Genomic DNA, 19,961 nt, shown 5'->3' on the forward strand with positions numbered 1-19,961 from the left:
GTTAGTGGGCAGATGCACAGAGGTCACATAAATGCTTGTGTGTGTGTTTTATGTTTTGGTGAAATTCTTTGGGGGTATTTCTGTAAGCATGGAGTGTGGGCATAGATCCAAGCAGGAACTAGTCATCAGTTGATATAAAGCAGAAGAACTAATAATACAGTTAATTACAGACAGACACCTTTGAGTGTGAACAGTATATAAATTATATATATATATAAATTATATATATATATATATATATATATATATATATATATATATAAATGCACATACACACACTTAGGTACACAAGTACCAAATTTTTTAATGAATTCTAAAAAATGAACTTTTCAGCTGTCATTATGTGAAGTTATCATCATCATCATTTAACATCCGCTTTCCATGCTGGCATGGGTGGAATGGTTTAACAGGAGCTAACCAGGCAGAATTTTTACAACTGGATTCCCTTCCTTACACCAACCACTCAGCAGAGTGGACTTAGTGCTTTTTATGTGGCCCAAGTATAGGTGAGGTCAGTTTTGGCAAGGTTTTTACAACTGGATGCCCTTCCAAAAGCCAACCACTTTACAGTGTGGACTGGATCCTTTTTAAGTGGCACCTGCACTGACAGAGTCACCAAGTAACTTGTAAGATGAAAATCTTTTGCAAGGAGATGGGGCATTGGAGGAGGTGATCTTATGTCAGGTGATGAAAGGTTATAGTGAGACAGATGCCTTGCTGTACAGGAGGTACAAGGTTACCTGGCTGGAGAGAGAGATCAACAATGAAGACAGACACAGGTGTGCTGCCGCAAAGGAGGTATATGCTTACCCAACCTGAGGGGAGAGAAGGAGAGAGAGAGAGTGGGTGACAGCAGGATAGAGATGGTAGCAAAGTGCTGGCCATACACATAAGGGACATGGATCAGAATATACATGGAATGGTTGAGTAAAGGAAGAGAGAGATATAGATAGTGGCAAGTGCCAGGTCATACCCTTGAGGTTCGAATGCCATAATATAAATGGAATCATCATTTTCGTTTAATGTCCACTTTCCATGCTCGCATGGGTTGGACGGTTTGACTGAGGACTGGTGAGCCAGAGGCTGCACCAGGCTCAATATGATCTGGCAAAGTTTCTACAGCTGGATGCCCTTCCTAATGCCAACTACTCCAAGAGTGTAGTGGGTGCTTTTACGTGCCACCGGCACGTGGGCCAGTGAGGCAATTCTGGCAACGACTAATCTCAAAAGGTGTTTTTATGTGCTACTTGTATGAGAGCCAGTCTGGTGGAATGATGTTGCAAAAGAAGCAGGATTAGAACGTGCAGAGGGGTGGGGAAGTGAGTGGTGAAAACTTGGGCACATATAAAGTGAGGTACTGGATAGCAATGTTACTGAGAAATAGGGCTGTGAGAACAGGATTTAGGAGTGAGAGGTAGGCAGTATATGAAGGAGGGAAGGTGAGGAAGAGAAGAGATATAGATTGGTTTGTTGGGGTAGGGTGTGTGAAAGGTTTTCTTGTTATGTGTTAGTAGAACACACAGGTCATGGGCTAGCAGGTAGCAATGAAGTGAGACAGGGCTAAGTAGACAGAATTTTGGAGTGGGAGGTAAGTATAGTACATGAAGTGGAAATACGAGGAAGAGAAGAAATGTAAGAGGGGTAAGTTTGCTTTGTTCTTGTAGAGTGTGTGAGAAGGTTTCTTGTTAAATGTAGGTGAGACTCACAGTGCTTCTAGAACTCGGTTTTGCTGACGTGAGTGGATCTTCTCAAAAACCTCATACTGACAGATATCTCGGTCCATTATTATTTCCTCCATGAGGCCCAACATCCTGATATACATTTTAATTTTGTTTATATTTTTATTTTTTATATACATAATTGATACACAGGTTATCATATACGGATATTATATATAAAGATAAAGCAGATTGAGCCGGCAAAATCATTACTACACTGGACAAAATGCATCAGGTCACTTCTCCCGACTTTATGCTCTGTGTTGAAATTCTACTGGGTTGAGCGGTCATGGAAATTAACTCCTCGAAAATTGCAGTCCCTGCGCCCATATTCAAAACCAGAATATATAAATATATAGAATCAACCACCTACCTATCTGCCCTCCCTTCTTCTCAGAAATATTGCTATTATTATTGGTTTCAAAGTTTGGCACAAGGACAGAAACTTGGGGGTGGGTGCAAGTCAATTACATCAACCACTGTGCTAATATGGTACTTATTTTATCAACTCTGAAAGGATGAAAGGCGAAGGTGACACTGGTGGAATATTGATTCAGAATGTAAAGATGGACGAAATGCCACTAAGCATTTTGCCTGGCATACTAACAATTCTGCCAGCTCACCACTAGAATTTTGCAATTAATATTGCAACTATCACTCTTATAGCTCTCACATAAATCATTTCTTGCCTCTCTGTCCAAATAATCTGTATGGCAATATTGCTGAAACAGTTGCTTCCTTTTGGCAGTAACACAATAACCATCATTATATTTGTGTAATATTTCTCTATGAATACTAATTAAAGGCTTTCAACATGGAGATAATAAAAACAAAAGTATTAGTTTTGATATCAACAACAGAAATGAAATTAAAGAAAAAAACAAATAATGTGATTTTTTTGGTTTGATTTATTTGTGGAAGATGCCTGGAAAAGTCTGACGTTTTGAGTCTATGCTCTTCAATACAAAGGATTAAAAGGAAAAGAAATGGAGGGAGAATGAGAAAAAAACGTGTCTAAGCGATTAAGTTCAAATTGACCCTGTTTGAATGTGCATTCACTGCTTGTGACCAATGGCCTCTCTGATGGAGTTGGTTTGTTTGCAGCCTACTGTGAAAGTATGTCTATGTTTCTTAACATGCTTTGATGTGTTGCATCATCATTGTAAACAAAAGGCTCATCCATAGTGTCATTTGTTTCAGTTTCTCCATGACAGGCCTGAGTCAAAATGAGTCCTTAAAACAAGAGTCAGTAAATATACACAGCTACATGTCTTGAATACTTTTCTACCATTTTAACACTCAAATATGTGTTTGTGTGTATATCATAATTATCATTTTCATGTCTACTTTTCTATGCCTGCATGGGTCAAACAATTCAGTGATGCAAATTTCTTATAGTCATATACCTTTTGCGTCACCAACCCTCACCCATTTTGAAGCAAGGTAATACATTGCTGTGGCCAACTAAGTTCTTTATGTAAGATGTGAAACAAATGGCACTGGTTGCATGACAGGGACACCTCACTTCCAACTATTGCATTATGTCAAGACAAGCACACATACATACACACACACAAGGGAGCTGGATTAGAGACTTGGAAGAGAAATACCCATCATATGGGCAGAAAGCTATGCATGGATATGCTAGCTACAGAATGCCAGCAACATTGACAGGAATAATAGCTTCTCCTAGACATGCAATATATGCATAACTGATCTGGAAGACTAAGCAACTGCTCACCAAGAACAGGAGATAGTGACGAAAGATTTGAGTAACAAAACATTTGACTCTTAACTCCAACACAGAAATAGAAAATGATGATTATGACATTGTTATAGCATAGTTTTTGTATCTACAGATGTCACTGTGATACGGCTTGTCTTTCGTTTTCATGTTTGTGACTTATTTAGTCATTGCCAAAAGAAATTAATTTACCACAAATATCAAGTTGATACCGCTTATCTTCTCTTTTAATAGATTTGCTAAAGTTCCAGAGAAGTAGTTGCCAAAAGAATATTTCTGTAATACATTCACTCCTGTGTATGAAGATGTTTGTTTGTAGTTAAGTGAAAATTTCTAGAGAATGATTTACTACAAATATCACAGATAAACAGCTTCTCTGCTATACGAACATGTTCATGACTAGACGATTTACCACTTTGAGAGAATGATTCTCCACAGAGAACACAGTGACAAGGTTTCTCACCTGTATGTGTATGTTTGTGTTGAGCTAAGCTTGTATTCCTAGAGAATAAATTGACCATAGATATCACACTGATATGGTTTTTCTCCTGTATAGATATGTTTGTGCCTAGTTACAGTAGACCTATTAGAGAATGTTTTGTCACAGATATTAAAGTGATATGGTTTTCATCCTGTATGAATTGTTTATGATGGATTAAGGTACTACCAGCAAGAAAAGGATTTGCCACAGATAACAGAGTGATAAGGTGTCTCTCTTGTATGAATACGCCTATGTTTATGTAAGGTACTGCCTGCAAATGAAGACTTGCTACAGATATCACATTCTCCTGTTTGAGAGCAAGATTTTACACAGAGATCACAGTGATATGGTTTTTCACCTGTATGAATTCGTATATGCTCATTTAAATCATTCTTTTGACTGGATGATTTGCTAGATATTATAGCTATAGGATTTTTACCCTGTATGAACATATGTGTGTCTCTGTAATTTGCTTTTATTTGGGAATGATTTACCACAAATCTCACAGTGGAATGGCCCTTCTGTACGAATACGTATGTGCTTTATTGGGGAAGATGTGTGAGAGAATGATTTACCACAGACATCACATTGATATGGTGTCTTTGTTGTATGAATACGTCAATGTATATGTAAAGCACTGCCTTCAGAGTAATAATTTCCACAAATGTCAGTTTTCTCCTGCATAAGTCTGCATGTGCCTATATAAGCTATCATTTCAAATGAATGATTGCCACAGATAGGCTTCTTCTATGAATATATATGTGTCACCCAAATTTACTTTTATCTGGAAATGATTTACCAGACATCACAATGTTATACGTTCTGCCCTGCATGAACAGGGTTGTGAGACCTCAAGGCCTGTCTACTAGAAAATGATTTACCACAGATATCACAATGATACGGTTTCTCTCCTGTATGAATACGCTTGTGAATATTTAACTTACCACGTGCAGTGAATGATTTACCACAGATATCACACTGATAGGGTGTCTCTCCTGTATGAATACGTCGATGTATATGTAAGGCAGTGCTTTCAGAGAAAGACTTGCTACAGATATCACACTGATATGGTTTCTCTCCTGTATGAACACGCTTATGTTTAATTAAATCACTACTTTGAGAGCAAGATTTACCACAGATATCACAGTGAAATGGTTTTTCACCTGTATGGATCCGTATGTGTTTATTTAAGTCATTCTTTTGAGAGAATGATTTGCCACATATATTACAGCAATGGGGTTTTTCTCCTGTATGAATGTATATGTGCCTCTTCAATTTACTTTTATTTGTGAATGATTTACCACAAATCTGACAGAGGCACGGTCTCTCCCCTGTATGAATATTTCTGTGATTACTGAAGGATGAACTGTGAGAGAAGGATTTACCACAGATATCACAATGATATGGTTTTTCTCCTGTATGAATACGTTTGTGAGTATTTAATGCACTACTTGTGAAAAAGGATTTACCACAGATTTCACAGTGATATGGTCTCTCTCTTGTAAGAATATGTTTATGGGTACTTAAAGTACGACTTGTAGAGAACGACTTTCCACAGATATCACAATGATATGGTTTTTCTCCTGTATGAATACGTGTGTGAGTATTTAATGCACTACTTTGAGAGCAAGATTTACCACAGATATCACACTGATATGGTTTTTCTCCTGTATGAATACGTGTGTGAGTATTTAATGCACTACTTTGAGAGCAAGATTTACCACAGATATCACACTGATATGGTTTTTCTCCTGTATGAATACGTGTGTGAGTATTTAATGCACTACTTTGAGAGCAAGATTTACCACAGATATCACACTGATATGGTTTTTCACCTGTATGAATCCGTATGTGTAAATTCAAGTCATTCTTTTGAGAGAATGATTTACCACAAATCTCACAATGATATGGTCTCTCTCCTGTATGAATACTTCTGTGTTTACTTAAGGATGACTTGTGAGAGAATGATTTACCACAGATATCACAGTGATATGGTTTCTCTCCTGTATGAATACGTTTGTGAGTATTTAATGCAGTACTTGTGAAAAAGGATTTACCACAGATTTCACAGTGATATGGTTTCTCTCTGGTATGAATATGTTTGTGATCATTTAGGTGGTGTTTCTGAGAGAATGACTTTTTACACATGTCACAGGAGTATGATTTTTCTTCTCTCTCATTCTGAATCTCATCACAAGAATCAACTCGTTCAGTCTCTATTTTAATTTGAATTGATTCCTCACAGAATTCATTTTCCATAATTTTTCTTCTCTGTCAAATTCAACTATTGTTCTTTGAAGTATATCTAGAACTATATTTCCATAAAGGGTGACTTCAATTGATGTGTTAAGATACTGCAACCTCTTTTCGAAATATGTCCAAGTTTAAACAAAGCAATCAACTCTTGAAGATATTCCAGGCAGTGAAGTAGAGAAATTTTGCTAATGTTCCCAAGTCACGGCAACAATTGTGTAACACCAATTCTATCACAGATTTATAGATGAGGGAATATATCCATTTTGTGTAGCAACTTCCTTTATTTTGTGAAAGATGATAAATCTAATGTAAATAATATTAAGCCAATGTCATGTGATATTTCTGAAATAATAGAGAAACAGTATAAGATGTAGGGGATATTTAAAACAGATTTAACGATAGAGAATATGCATTTCAATAGTGATAAAGTGTAAATTTAAATATTTACATCCACATTTGAGCTTTAAATTTTGGTGGAATCCTAGTTTATGCACCACATATAACCCCTCCTAAAGTTTTTATATTTTGAAAGTTTCCGAAAACTATTTGAAGCTTATGTTATACACACAAGAATTCATATTATGGAAAAAAGCAAAAAGATTGTTTTTGTGAGATTTAAGTGCTATTTAGCTATTATAATAATAACTATCTGATACCGTTTTTGTTTCTTTATCGCTAACGTACTCTTTCTCCAGAAATATTTTAAATGGTCCTTTACTGCTATTTAAGCAAAAAGTTTGGTAAATAGTGGACATGGAGCCTTCTGTTCAGAAACTCATCCGTCATCTTTCGATTGCTGTTGAATTCAGATGGAGCAAAAACATTGTTGCAGACATACTAGATCTGTTACAAAGAATTGGCATAGAACTAGAAGGGAGGGAGAATTTTCCCCTCGAGGGAACCCTAACCCTTCTTCTCAGAAATATTGCTATTTATATTGGTTTCAAAGTTTGGCACAAGGACAGTGGGTGCAAGTCAATTACATCAACCCCTGTGCTAAACTGGTACTTATTTTATCAACTCTGAAAGGATGAAAGGCGAAGGTGACATCGGTGGAATATCGATTCAGAATGTAAAGATGGACGAAATGCCACTAAGCATTTTGCCTGGCATACTAACAATTCTGCCAGCTCACCGTCCTAATATTGCTATTAATATTGCAACTATCACTCTTATAGCTCTCACATAAATCATTTCTTGCCTCTCTGTCCAAATAATCTGTATGGCAATATTGCTGAAACAGTTGCTTCCTTTTGGCAGTAACACAATAACCATCATTATATTTGTGTAATATTTCTCTATGAATACTAATTAAAGGCTTTCAACATGGAGATAATAAAAACAAAAGTATTAGTTTTTATATCAACAACAGAAATGAAATTAAAGAAAAAAACAAATAATGTGATTTTTTTGGTTTGATTTATTTGTGGAAGATGCCTGGAAAAGTCTGACGTTTTGAGTCTATGCTCTTCAATACAAAGGATTAAAAGGAAAAGAAATGGAGGGAGAATGAGAAAAAAACGTGTCTAAGCGATTAAGTTCAAATTGACCCTGTTTGAATGTGCATTCACTGCTTGTGACCAATGGCCTCTCTGATGGAGTTGGTTTGTTTGCAGCCTACTGTGAAAGTATGTCTATGTTTCTATGCCTGCATGGGTCAAACAATTTAGTGATGCAAATTTCCTACAGTCATATACCTTTCGTGTCACCAATCCTCAAGTTGATACCGCTCATCTTCTCTGTGAATAGATTTGCTGGATGTTCCAGCGAAGTAGTAGCCAAAAGAATATTTCTGTAAGACATTCACTCCTCCATTTTGTTTGTAGTTAAGTGAAAATTTCTAGAGAATGATTTACCACAAATATCACAGATAAACAGCTTCTCTGCTATACGAACATGTTCATGACTAGACGATTTACCACTTTGAGAGAATGATTCTCCACAGAGAACACAGTGACATGGTTTCTCACTTGTATGTGTATGTTTGTGTTGAGCTAAGCTTGTACTCCTAGAGAATAAATTGTAGATATCACACTAATAACAGTGATAAGGTGTGTCTCTTGTATGAATACGGCTAGGTTTATGTAGGGCACTACCTTCAGAGGAAGACTTGCCACAGATATCACCCTCTCCTGTGTGAACACACTTATGTTTAATCAAGTCACCAGTTGAGAGCAAGATTTACTACAAATATGGCTTTTCACCTGTATGAATTCGTATATGCTTATTTAAATCATCCTTTAGACTGAATGATTTGCTTCAGATTTTAGCAATAGGATTTTTCGGATCTTTTTTAAAACGGGGGCCACATTTTTCATTAACGAAACACTTTGAAACTTGGATCACTGGTAGAATGTGTCGTATAAAACATCTTTTTCTCTTAGTCTTCTTAAAAAAAAAAGAAATCCATAAATTATTCCATGTTAAAGTTGTCGTATTTCTGTAATTTCAACCAATCACTGACGTCCATTCAGCCGATATACATTAAGTGCCGACTACATAAACAAACGATTCTGAAACAATTAACCCTAACCCTAACTCTAACCCTAACCCTAGGGTTAGAGTTAGGGTTAGGGTTAGGGTTAGGGTTAAAGCAAATTTAAAATGAAAAAAGCAAATAAAACAAAGAATCGTTTGTTTATGTAGTCGGCACTTAATGTATATCGGCTGAATGGACGTCAGTGATTGGTTGAAATTATCGAAATAAGACAATTTTTTACATAAAATAAATTCGAATACAAAAATATTTTTCTGTTCTATAACACAAAATAGATAAGTATACGAAGTTTGAAAGTCTTTCGGTACCAAAAGCACTACGTAAAACATTAATGAAAAATGTGGCCCCCGTTTTAAAAAAGATCCGATTTTTCTCCTGTATGAACATACATGTGTCTCTGTAATTTGCTTTTATCTGAGAATGATTTACCACAAATCTCACAGCAGCATGGTCTCTCTCCTGTGTAGATACTTATGTGTTTACTTAAGGACGATATGTGAGAGAAGGATTTACCACAGATATAACTATGATATGGTCTCTCTCCAGCATGAATAAATATGTGGCTACATAAGTTACAATTCGTAGAGAATGATTTACCACAAATGTCAGTGATATGGTTCGTCTCCTAAATGAATACGTTTGTGAGTCTTTAATGCAGTACTTGTGGAAAAGAATTTACCACAGATACTACAACAATATGGTTTCTCTCCTGTATGAATACGTTTGTGACTATTTAACCTTCCACTTGTAGTGAGTGATTTACCACAAATCTCACAGTGGTATGGTCTCTCCCCTGTGTGGGTATGTCTGTGTTTAATTAGGGGAGATGTATGAGAGAATGATTTGCCACAGATATCACACTGATACGGCTTCTCTCCTGTATGAATACGTCGATGTATATGTAAGGCAGTGCTTTCAGAGAATGACTTGCTACAGATATCACACTGATATGGTTTCTCTCCTGTATGAACACGCTTATGTTTAATTAAATCACTACTTTGAGAGCAAGATTTACCACAGATATCACAGTGATATGGTTTTTCACCTGTATGGATCCGTATGTGTTTATTTAAGTCATTCTTTTGAGAGAATGATTTGCCACATATATTACAGCAATGGGGTTTTTCTCCTGTATGAATATATATGTGTCTTTGTAATTTACTTTTATCTGAGAATGATTTACCACAAATCTGACAGTGGCATGGTCTCTCTCCTGTATGAATACTTCTGTGTTTACTTATGGACGATCTGTAAGAGAATTTTTTACCACAGATATCACAATGATATGGTTTTTCTCCTGTATGAATACGTGTGTGAGTATTTAATGCACTACTTGTGAAAAATGATTTACCACAGATATCACAGTGATATGGTTTCTCTCTTGTATGAATATGTTTATGGGTACTTAAAGTACCACTTGTAGAGAACGACTTACCACAGATATCACAATGATATGGCTTCTCTCCTGTGTGAATACGTTTGTGATCATTTAGGTGGTGTTTCTGAGAGAATGAGTTTTTACACATGTCACAGGAGTATGATTTTTCTTCTCTCTCATTCTGAATCTCATCACAAGAATCAACTCGTTCAGTCTCTATTTTAATTTGAATTGGTTCCTCATAGAATTTATTTTCCATAATTTTACTTCTCTGTCAAATTCAACTCTTGTATATCTAGAACCATATTTCCATAAAGCGTGACTTCAATTGATGTGTTAAGATACCACAACCTCCTTTCTAAATATGTCCAAGTTTAAACAAAGCAATCAACTCTTGAAGATATTCCAGGCAGTGAAGTAGAGAAATTCTGCTAATGGTCTTAAGTCATAACAACAATTATGTAACACCAATTCTATCACAGATTTATAGATGCAGGAATATATCCATTTTGTGTAGCAAATTTCTTCACTTTGTGAAAGATGATAAATATCAAAGATACATCTAAGTTAAATACTATTAAGCCAGTGTCATGTGATATTTCTGAAATAATAGAGAAACAGTATAAGATGTAGGGGATATTTAAAACAGATTTAACGATAGAGAATATGCATTTCAATAGTGATATATTTTGGAAGTTTCCGAAAACTATTTGAAGCTTATGTTATACACACATGAATTCATATTATGGAAAAAAGCAAAAAGATTGTTTTTGTGGGATTTAAGTGTCATTTAGCTGTTATTTTTAGCACATCTTATAACCACCTGATACTGTTCTCGTTTCTTTGTTACTGACGTACACTTCCTCCACATAAACACATCTAACGATTGTTTACTGTGATTTAAACAAAAAATTCATACTGTCCGTATAAAAAAGTTATGAGCAGTTATGAGGTGTTTAAGCCATAAACCCGCCTACATCTTTTATTAAAACTACATCAAAGAATCACAGGTGAGGTCCATATATCACTGGTTACAGCAACACTGTCATGTTATTTGTTAAATAGTAGACATGGGGCTTTCTGTTCAGAAACTCATCCATCATCTTTGAAATACTGCTTAACTGAGATGGAGGAAAATCATCGTTGCAGACATACTAGATCCGTTATTTCTCCTTAAAATTACACGTCATTCCACCTTTATTTCTTTTCTTTAACGTTGTTTATAATTAAACACATTTAAGTTAGTATAATGTATTGTTCTATTCTTGTAATACACATACCTTGGAATGGAAAATATTTCCTCATAGTAAAAAAGTATTTGGAAAATATTTCCTAGTAAAAAGTATTTCATTTCTTTTTCAAAGCTTACGGATTATAATTTTGCGATGTAACAATGATTAAAAGCTAATTAACAATACTTCAACTGTAAAAGAATGTGCATTATGGTAGAGAAAAAAATGCAAATTCGGAAAATTAAAAGATTAGTTAAATACAGACCTAGGGATAACAATATTAATTCTGTCTGACCCATGAAAGCATGGAAAAGTAGACATTACAACTAAGGTATATATATATATATATATATATATATATATATATATACTTGTCATTTATTTATGTGTATCTATCTATATACATATATATATATATATATATAGATATATCTATATAATATATAGATCTATCTATCTATATATCTACACACACACACAGAGGAGCTGGACTAAACTTGTTGGACACTCAGAAGATAAATAACCATCATATGGGCAGAAAGTTATGCATGGATACACTCCTTAGAGAATGCCAGCAACATGAAAAGGAATAGAAACCTCTCCTAGACATGCAATATATACACCATATCTCAATTGCTCCACAAGAACAGGAGACAGCAACTAAATACTTGATTAACAAAACATATATGTGACTCTCAACCTCCACACTGTCACAATATCTCTTATGACATACCAGTGTTGATGACATCACCCATCAGTTGAAGTGCAAAAATTAGTAACATCACCAGCTCATCATCATTTAAAGTGCATTTTCCATGATGGCAAGAGTTAAATGGTTTGGCAGCACCTCACCAGCTGAAAGGCTGTTCAGGCTGCATTTGTCTGTCTTGGCATGGTTTCCACACCCGGATGCCATCCCTATTGCCAACCACTTTACAGAGTGTGCTGGGTACCCTTATGCAGCACCAGCACAGGTGTCTTTTGCATGCCACTAGCACTGACAAACTAGCAAGATCAGGGATACTCAGCTGGAGAGGGTAGTAAGTGACAAGACTGTATGCAAAGGCAACCATGCTTTTACCTAGCTTCATGTCTTTCCAAACAGCAAATTGCAAGTCTCAGCCCCCTGTCATCCCCTCTGTGAATAGCTATCTCTTTTGTGTCTACAGATGTTACTGTAGTATGGTTAGTCTTTCATTTTAATGGCTGTGTCTTGTTTAGTCATTGCCTAAAGAAATTAGTGTATCAAGTTGATATGACCTCTCTTCTGTATAAAAAGGTATCAAGTATGGTCCAGAGGAGCAGCCAAAAAATATATCCGTGATATGGTCACTCCGGTGTATAAAGATGACTGTGTCAAGTCACTGAAAATTTCTAGAGAACGATTTGCCACAAATATCAGAGAAACAATTTCTCTGCTCTATGGACATATTTGTGTCTAGATAAACCACTTCTTTGAGAGAAGGATTCTCCACAGAGAACACAGTGATATGGTTTTTCACCTGCATGAGTATGTTTGTGTAGATTTAAGCTTGTATTCCTGGAGAATGACTGACCACAGATATCACACTGATATGGCTTTTCTCCAGTATGGATACGCATATGTATAAGTAAGACACTATTTCTTGAGAAACATTTACCACAGATATCACAGTGATATGGTTTTTCTCCTGTATGAACACGCTTATGCTTAGTTAAGTCACTACTTTTAGAGAAGGATTTACCACAGATATCACAGTGAAACGGTTTTTCTCCTGTATGAACTCGTTTATGGTGAATTAAGGTACTGCTATCAGAAAACGATTTACTACAGATATCACAATGATATGGCTTTTCCCCTGTATGAACACGCTTATGTTTAATTAAGTCACTACTTTGAGAGCAAGATTTACCACAGATGTCACAGTGATATGGTTTTTCTCCTGTATGGATCCGTATGTGTTTATTTAAGTCAACATTTTGACTGAATGATTTACCACAGATATTACAGCAATAGGGTTTTTCTCCTGTATGAACATATATGTGTCTACTTAATTTACTTTTATCTGGGAATGATTTACCACAAATCTCACAGTGATATGGTCTCTCACCTGAATGGACACTTCTGTGAGTACTTAAGGATGATCTGTGAGAGAATGATTTACCGCAGATATCACAATGGTATGGTCTCTCTCCTGTATGAATACGTTTGTGACTTGTTAACATACCACTTGTAGTGAGTGATTTACCACAGATATCACAATGATATGGTTTCTCTCCTGTATGAATACATTTGTGAGTATTTAAGTGACCAATCTGAGAGTATGATTTACCACAGATATCACAATGGTATGGCTTATCTCCCGTATGAATACGTTTGTGAGTAATTAAGGAACTACTTCTAGAAAATGATTTACCACAGATATCACAATGATATGATTTCTCTCTGGTGTGAACATATTTGTGATCAGTTAGGTGACTTTTCTGAGAGAATGACTTTTTACAGATGTCACAGGAATATAATCTTTCTTCTCTCTCATTCTGAATCTCATCAGGAGAATCAAGTCTGCCAGACTTTGTTTTAATTTCAATTGGTTCCTCACAGAATTCATTTTCCATAATTATTCTTTTCTGTCAACTTCGTCTCTTGTTCTGGTATTGTTTGAAGTATTTCTACGACTATATTTCCATAAAGCGTGACCTTTGTTGATACGGCAACTTCCCTTGTAAATATGTCCAAGTTAAAATGGAATGCAACCAACTCTTGAAGATGTTCCAGGCAATGAAGTATAGAAATTTTGCTAATGGTCTCAGGTCACAACAACAATTGTCACACCAATTCTATCACAGATTTATAGAAGTGGGAATATATCCATTTTGTGTAACAACCTCTTTTACTTTGTGGAAGACAATAAATATCAATGATACATCTAAGTTAATAAATACTATTAAGCCAATGTCATTTTGATATTTCTGAAATAATAGAGAAACAGTATGAGATATAGAATATGTTTAAATGTAGATTCAACGATGGAAAATAAATTATATTTCAATAGAGATAATGTGTAAATATAAACATTTACATCGACATACGAGCTGTAAAAAATGTGGGTGGAAGTCTTGTTTAAGAGCCCTATAGAATCCCTCATATTTTTACAGTTTGGAATTTTCTGAAAATTTTTGCAAATTTGTGTTCAAAGAGGAGAATTAGAGAAAAAACAAAACAAATTCTGTTTGTGGGATTGAAGGGCTATTTAGCTTTTATTTTTAGCACATCTTATGACCACCTGATACCTTTATCATTTCTTTTTCACTGACGTATAGGTGTATACCAATATCTTTCTCCACATAAACATAACGATCTGTGGCTGAGATGTAACCAAAAAATTCATACTGTCTGCATTTCAAACTCCAATTCTAAAGAAAAACTCGAAAGTTTGAAAAATATTTTGTTTGTAAATTTGAAAATCATTTTTAATATTTTTCATCACCATATGGATTCCTGTGTGTAGAATACAGGGCGGAGGCAAAGATCATGGACCGCACCCCCTTTGGGATTGGGGGGTGGGGGTGGTATTTCTACATGAACATATTTCCTTGTAGTATAAAGTATTTAATTTCCTTTTCAAAACATAGGGAACAGAATTTTGCGATGTAGCAATGTTTAAGAGTTAATTTACAATACTTCCACTGTAAAAGAATGTTCATTACGGTAGTGTAGAAAAAAAAGCAATTTAGGTAACTTAGAGGTTATTAGTTAAATACAGATCTAGGGATAACAATATTAATTGTATGATACAATAAGGTATAAGTGTCATCAGAAATGATGGACTTATGTTTGTAACCTCTGCAATATCACGTTGGAAGTAAATTTTAATTTCACTATTTCATAACAATACCATGTTTTTATAGGTTCCCATCATCTTCGAAATTACGCTGAAATTCTTTACGTTACACAAAATTTACATAAGTGAAATTGAATAGAAAAAACAATCGAATGAAGAAAAATACCTCGTATAAATCACAGCTGTAATTAAGAAGTGAACAACGCTCGTCATTTGTATTGTTACTACACACTCATTAACTGAGAAATTCCTTACCGAATTCTAACTGGCGATTGTCGATACTCGGATTTATAGTTGCTTTGTGAGTAAGAGCGAGAGAGAAAGAATTTGCATAGAACTAAAAGGGAGGGGGAATTTTCCCTCAAGGGGAGAGAACTACTCAGAGCTTATAGTTGCTTTGTGAGTAATAGCGAGAGAGAAAGAATTTGCATAGAACTAAAAGGGAGGGGGAATTTTCCCTCAAGGGGAGAGAACTGCTCAGAGCTTATAATCTACGTTTCTAAACTTCTTCTGTGAATTATTTGTTACCAAGCTAAGGCGGCAAGCTGGCTAAAACGTTAGCGCGCTGGGCGAAATGCTTAGCGGTATTTCGTCAGTCTTTACGTTCTCAGTTCAAATTCTGCCGAGGTCGACTTTCATCCCTTCGGGGTCGGTAAACTAAGTACCATTTGGGTACTACTAAAGCAGCGCGGACCCGTCCGCGCTAGCTAGTCTTGAGTGGTCGATCCTAACCCTAACCCGCGTGTGCAAATGAATACGGGTTAGGGTTAGGATCGACCACTCACGACTAGCTAGCGTGGACGGGCGACTGCGCGTTCGGGTCCGCGCTGCTTTAGTAGTACCTACCATTTGCGTACTGGGGTCGATCTAATCGACTGGCTACCCTCCCCCCAAAATTTCGGGCCTTGTGCCTAGAGTAGAAAAGATTATTTAGCAAGGTCATTTTCAGACATACTGTAATCTGGTTAGTCTTTCATTTTAAGGGCTGTGTCTTGTTTAGTCATTGCCCAAAGAAATTAGTTTATCAAGTTGATTGATATGACCCCTCTTCTCTATAAAAAGGTATCGAGTATTCTGGGTAGTCGTCACATGATTAAATTGCACGAGGTAGTGTTTTGACTGTAGACCCCTAAATAGAGCAGTTAAGAAAGTAAGCAGGAAAAAGAATTGCTTTACTCGCTATGTTTTTACCTACTCTGTTTACTCCCAAGAAAACAGTAGGCTAGTTTTCTTATCTTTTTAATTCCTCACAGACAGCGGTCGATAATGCCATTTCTTTTAAGAACGGCTGCTGACCAATTCAATTCATTCCCATGTATAGAAGCGTTCTCTTGTGGAGTCAGAAGCAAATGTTTTCTGCATACTGTATCTATTCAGAGGTCATAATTCATTCAGGCGACCACTAACCAGTGGAAAAAAAAAAAAAAATCACGAGAAAATTTTAAAAAGTTAAAATTATCGGTGATCCTTCATTTTGACTCGACGAAACCAAAATAAAAAGTCGCTTGTTATCATCAATTAATTTTATAATCAATAATTAATTTTACATTAAACAAACATTCATTTATCCTGGAAAAGAAGGCACGCGTTGCATATAATGATGTTGTTGTTGGCACTCCGTCGCGGGTTCCAGTTGATCCGATCAACGGAACAGCCTGTTCGTGAAATTAACATGCACTCCACAGACACGTGTACCCTTAACGTAGTTCTCGGGGATATTCAGCGTGACACATTGTGACAAGGCTGGCCTTTTGAATTACAGGCACAACAGAAACAAGAAGTAAGAGTAAGAGAAAGTTGTGGTGAAAGAGTACAGCAGAGTTCGCCACCATCCCCTGCCGGAGCCTCGTGGAGCTTTAGGTGTTTTCACTCAATAAACACTCACAACGCCCGGTCTGGGAATCGAAACCGCGACTCCGCTGCCCTAACCACTGGGCCATTGCGCCTCGACGCATATAATGTACATACAGATGAATAAGCCACATTCACATGTCAACAAGACAGCTTCCACTATTATTGATAATGCGCATGTACAACCGGATGTTTAATCTAACATTGTTTATGGAATGTCTTTGCTAAACAATTATTTTATCATTTCGGTAGAAATCGTAATTTACTGACAGACAAGTACTCATATTTATACAGTGCATTGTAGGACATATATGTGTTTACTAACAACATATGTTATCATCAGTGACTTAATATCTGGTTTATACGAGGTATATTTTCTTAATGTTCTCTTCATTCAATCTTTTTTGATTTCATTCATTCATATTGGGATTTACATATTTGTAGTTATGCCGATTCTTATATATTATTGTATCTTACAATTAATATATTTTTGGGCATAACTACAGAGTTGTACCCAACTCTGTAGTTATGCCTATTTTTGCCCTAGGTCTGTATTTAATTAATAACTTCTAAGTTACCTAAATTGGTTTTTTTTTTCCGCCGTAATACACATTCTTAAACATTGTTACATCGCATAATTCTGTTCCCCATGTTTTGAGAAGGAAATACAATACTGTTTACTACGAGAAAATTGTTTCCATTCCAAAACATGCATTACAAGAATAGACCTGTGCATTATACTAACTTAAATGTGTTTAATTATAAACAGCATTAAACAAAAACGAAGATGGAATAACGTGTAATATTGAAGAGAAATAATGGATCGTGTATATCTGCAACAATGTTGGATAAATTTAGTTTCACACCAGACTCAATGTTTTGCTCAGTCAGAATTGATCTAGGGTCAAACTATAATCGATCGCCGATGAATGATCGGTTAATATATAGTTCAACACCCGGTCACCAAAACAAAGAAGAACCCATCTAATAGGTGTAAAAAAATTTTCATATTCATTTTCTACCCTTTTTTTTTACACCTATTTGACTGTTTTTTTTTTTTTTTGGTGACCGGCTGTTAAACTATATATTAACCGAAGGATCTTAGCCAGTTATTTAATAAGGAATTTAGGCGGATTTCTGGTTCGACCACCCCATAACTTTTGGGGGGGGGGGTTGCATAAGCTTATGGATTCCCTTGTGTAGAACTCAAATTCACAAAATTTTTCTGAAAATTCCAAAATATAAAAAACTGAGGAGAGGTTATATGGGGTGCTTAAACAATAAAACCGCCTAAATTTAAAGAAAAATTTGGACGTAAATGTTTATATTTACATCATCATCATCATCATCATCATCGTTTAACGTCCGCTTTCCATGCTAGCATGGGTTGGACGATTTGACTGAGGACTGGTGAAACCGGATGGCAACACCAGGCTCCAGTCTGATTTGGCAGAGTTTCTACAGCTGGATGCCCTTCCTAACGCCAACCACTCAGAGAGTGTAGTGGGTGCTTTTACGTGTCACCCGCACGAAAACGGCCACGCTCGAAATGGTGTCTTTTATGTGCCACCCGCACAAGCCAGTCCAGGGGCACTGGCAACGATCTCGCTCGAAAATCCTACAGGAGCCAGTCAGGCGGTACTGGCAACGGCCACGCTCAAAATGGTGCATCTCATGTGCCACCCGCACAAGAACCAGTCCAGGGGCACTGGCAACGATCTTACTTGGCTTGCCGGGTCTTCTCACGCACAGCCCATTTCCAAAGGTCTCGGTCCGTAGTCATCGCCTCGGTGAGGCCCAATGTACGAAGGTCTTGCCTCACCACCTCAGCCCAGGTCTTCCTGGGCCTACCTCTTCCACGGGTTCCCTCAACTGTTAGGGTGTGGCACTTTTTCACGCAGCTATCCTCCTCCATTCTCACCACATGTCCATACCAGCGCAATCGTCTCTCTTGCACGCCACAACTGATGCTTCTAATGTTCAGCTTTTCTCTCAAGATACTTACACTCTGACGGGTATTCACATTGACATTACACATCCAACGGAGCATACTGGCTTCATTCCTTGCGAGCTTACGTATGTCCTCAGCAGTTACAGCCCATGTTTCACTGCCATGTAGCATGGTTGTTCGTACGCATGCGTCATACAGTCTGCCTTTTACTCTGAGTGAGAGTCCCTTTGTCGCCAGCAGGGGTAAGAGCTCTCTAAACTTTGCCCAGGCTATTCTTATTCTAGCAGCTACACTTTCAGCGCACCCACCCCCACTACTAACTTGGTCGCCCAGATAGCGGAAGCTATCGACTACCTCTAGTTTTTCACCCTGGAATGAGATAGAAGTTGTTTCCTGTTTGTTTGCAGTCTTTATTGCACCTGAACATCTGCCACAAACAAAAACTAACTTGCTAGTTAACCTGCCTTTGATGTTGCTGCACCTCTTATGTGTCCATAGCTTGCACCGGGTACATCTTATAGAGTTACTACCTACTCCTTTTCTACATACTGAGCAGGGCCATCTACCTGAAGGGGTTTGTGTTTTATCTACCTTCCTACTTATTAGGATTTTGGTTTTAGCTAGGTTGACTCTAAGGCCCTTCAGTTCTAGACCTTGCTTCCACACCTGAAACTTCTCCTCTAGTTCTGATAGTGACTCCGCAATTAGGGCAAGGTCATCAGCATAGAGGAGCTCCCAGGGGCAACCTGTCTTGAACTCCTCTGTGATTGCCTGGAGGACTATGGTAAATAATAGGGGGCTGAGGACGGAACCTTGGTGGACCCCTACCTCTACCCGGAATTCATTGCTGTACTCATTTCCAACCCTCACCTTACTGGCCGCATCTCTGTACATGGCTCGCACAGCTCTCACTAGCCATTCTTCTATCCCAAGTTTCCTCATTGACCACCAGATAAGGGATCGGGGGACCCTGTCAAAGGCTTTCTCCATGTCAACGAAAGCCAGGTACAGAGGTTTATCCTTGGCTAG

The 19,961-nt window shown here is 37.0% G+C and overlaps 4 protein-coding genes across 6 annotated transcripts in view; 1 reads left to right on the plus strand and 3 right to left on the minus strand.

Moving 5' to 3' along the window:
• LOC106882002 (uncharacterized) overlaps positions 1-19,961 on the minus strand; it is a 42,887-nt gene that overhangs the window by 18,267 nt on the left and 4,659 nt on the right. The gene's annotated exons all lie outside the window — the stretch shown is intronic.
• Positions 1-19,961, plus strand: part of LOC106880990 (uncharacterized) — a 46,014-nt gene that overhangs the window by 14,026 nt on the left and 12,027 nt on the right. The window contains exon 1 of one of the 3 annotated variants that reach the window (XM_014931175.3): positions 17,177-17,349. The exons of the other annotated variants lie outside the window; for them this stretch is intronic. The gene's annotated coding sequence lies outside the window, so the exon portion shown is untranslated. Of the gene's footprint in view, positions 1-17,176; positions 17,350-19,961 lie in introns of those variants that run through there. 3 annotated transcript variants of the gene reach the window in all.
• On the minus strand, positions 2,609-6,329 carry LOC128250451 (uncharacterized). The gene has a single exon (XM_089339415.1). It carries the CDS (start codon positions 6,200-6,202, stop codon positions 4,757-4,759), a length of 1,446 nt encoding a protein of 481 aa, XP_089195541.1. The 5' UTR covers positions 6,203-6,329; the 3' UTR covers positions 2,609-4,756.
• On the minus strand, positions 9,285-14,040 carry LOC106880944 (uncharacterized). Its single transcript, XM_089339428.1, is given in 2 exon segments — positions 9,285-10,242; positions 12,791-14,040. Coding segments are annotated over 2 exon segments (2,055 nt in total). The 5' UTR covers positions 13,905-14,040; the 3' UTR covers positions 9,285-9,301.

The sequence above is a fragment of the Octopus bimaculoides genome, chromosome 21, assembly GCF_046866305.1.
Source record: "Octopus bimaculoides isolate indiv1 chromosome 21, ASM4686630v1, whole genome shotgun sequence".
NCBI lineage: Eukaryota > Metazoa > Mollusca > Cephalopoda > Octopoda > Octopodidae > Octopus > Octopus bimaculoides.

Excerpts from the sequence above, each read along its gene's own strand:
- LOC128250451 (XM_089339415.1), bottom strand. The coding sequence starts at position 6,202 with ATGGAAAATGAATTCTGTGAGGAATCAATTCAAATTAAAATAGAGACT.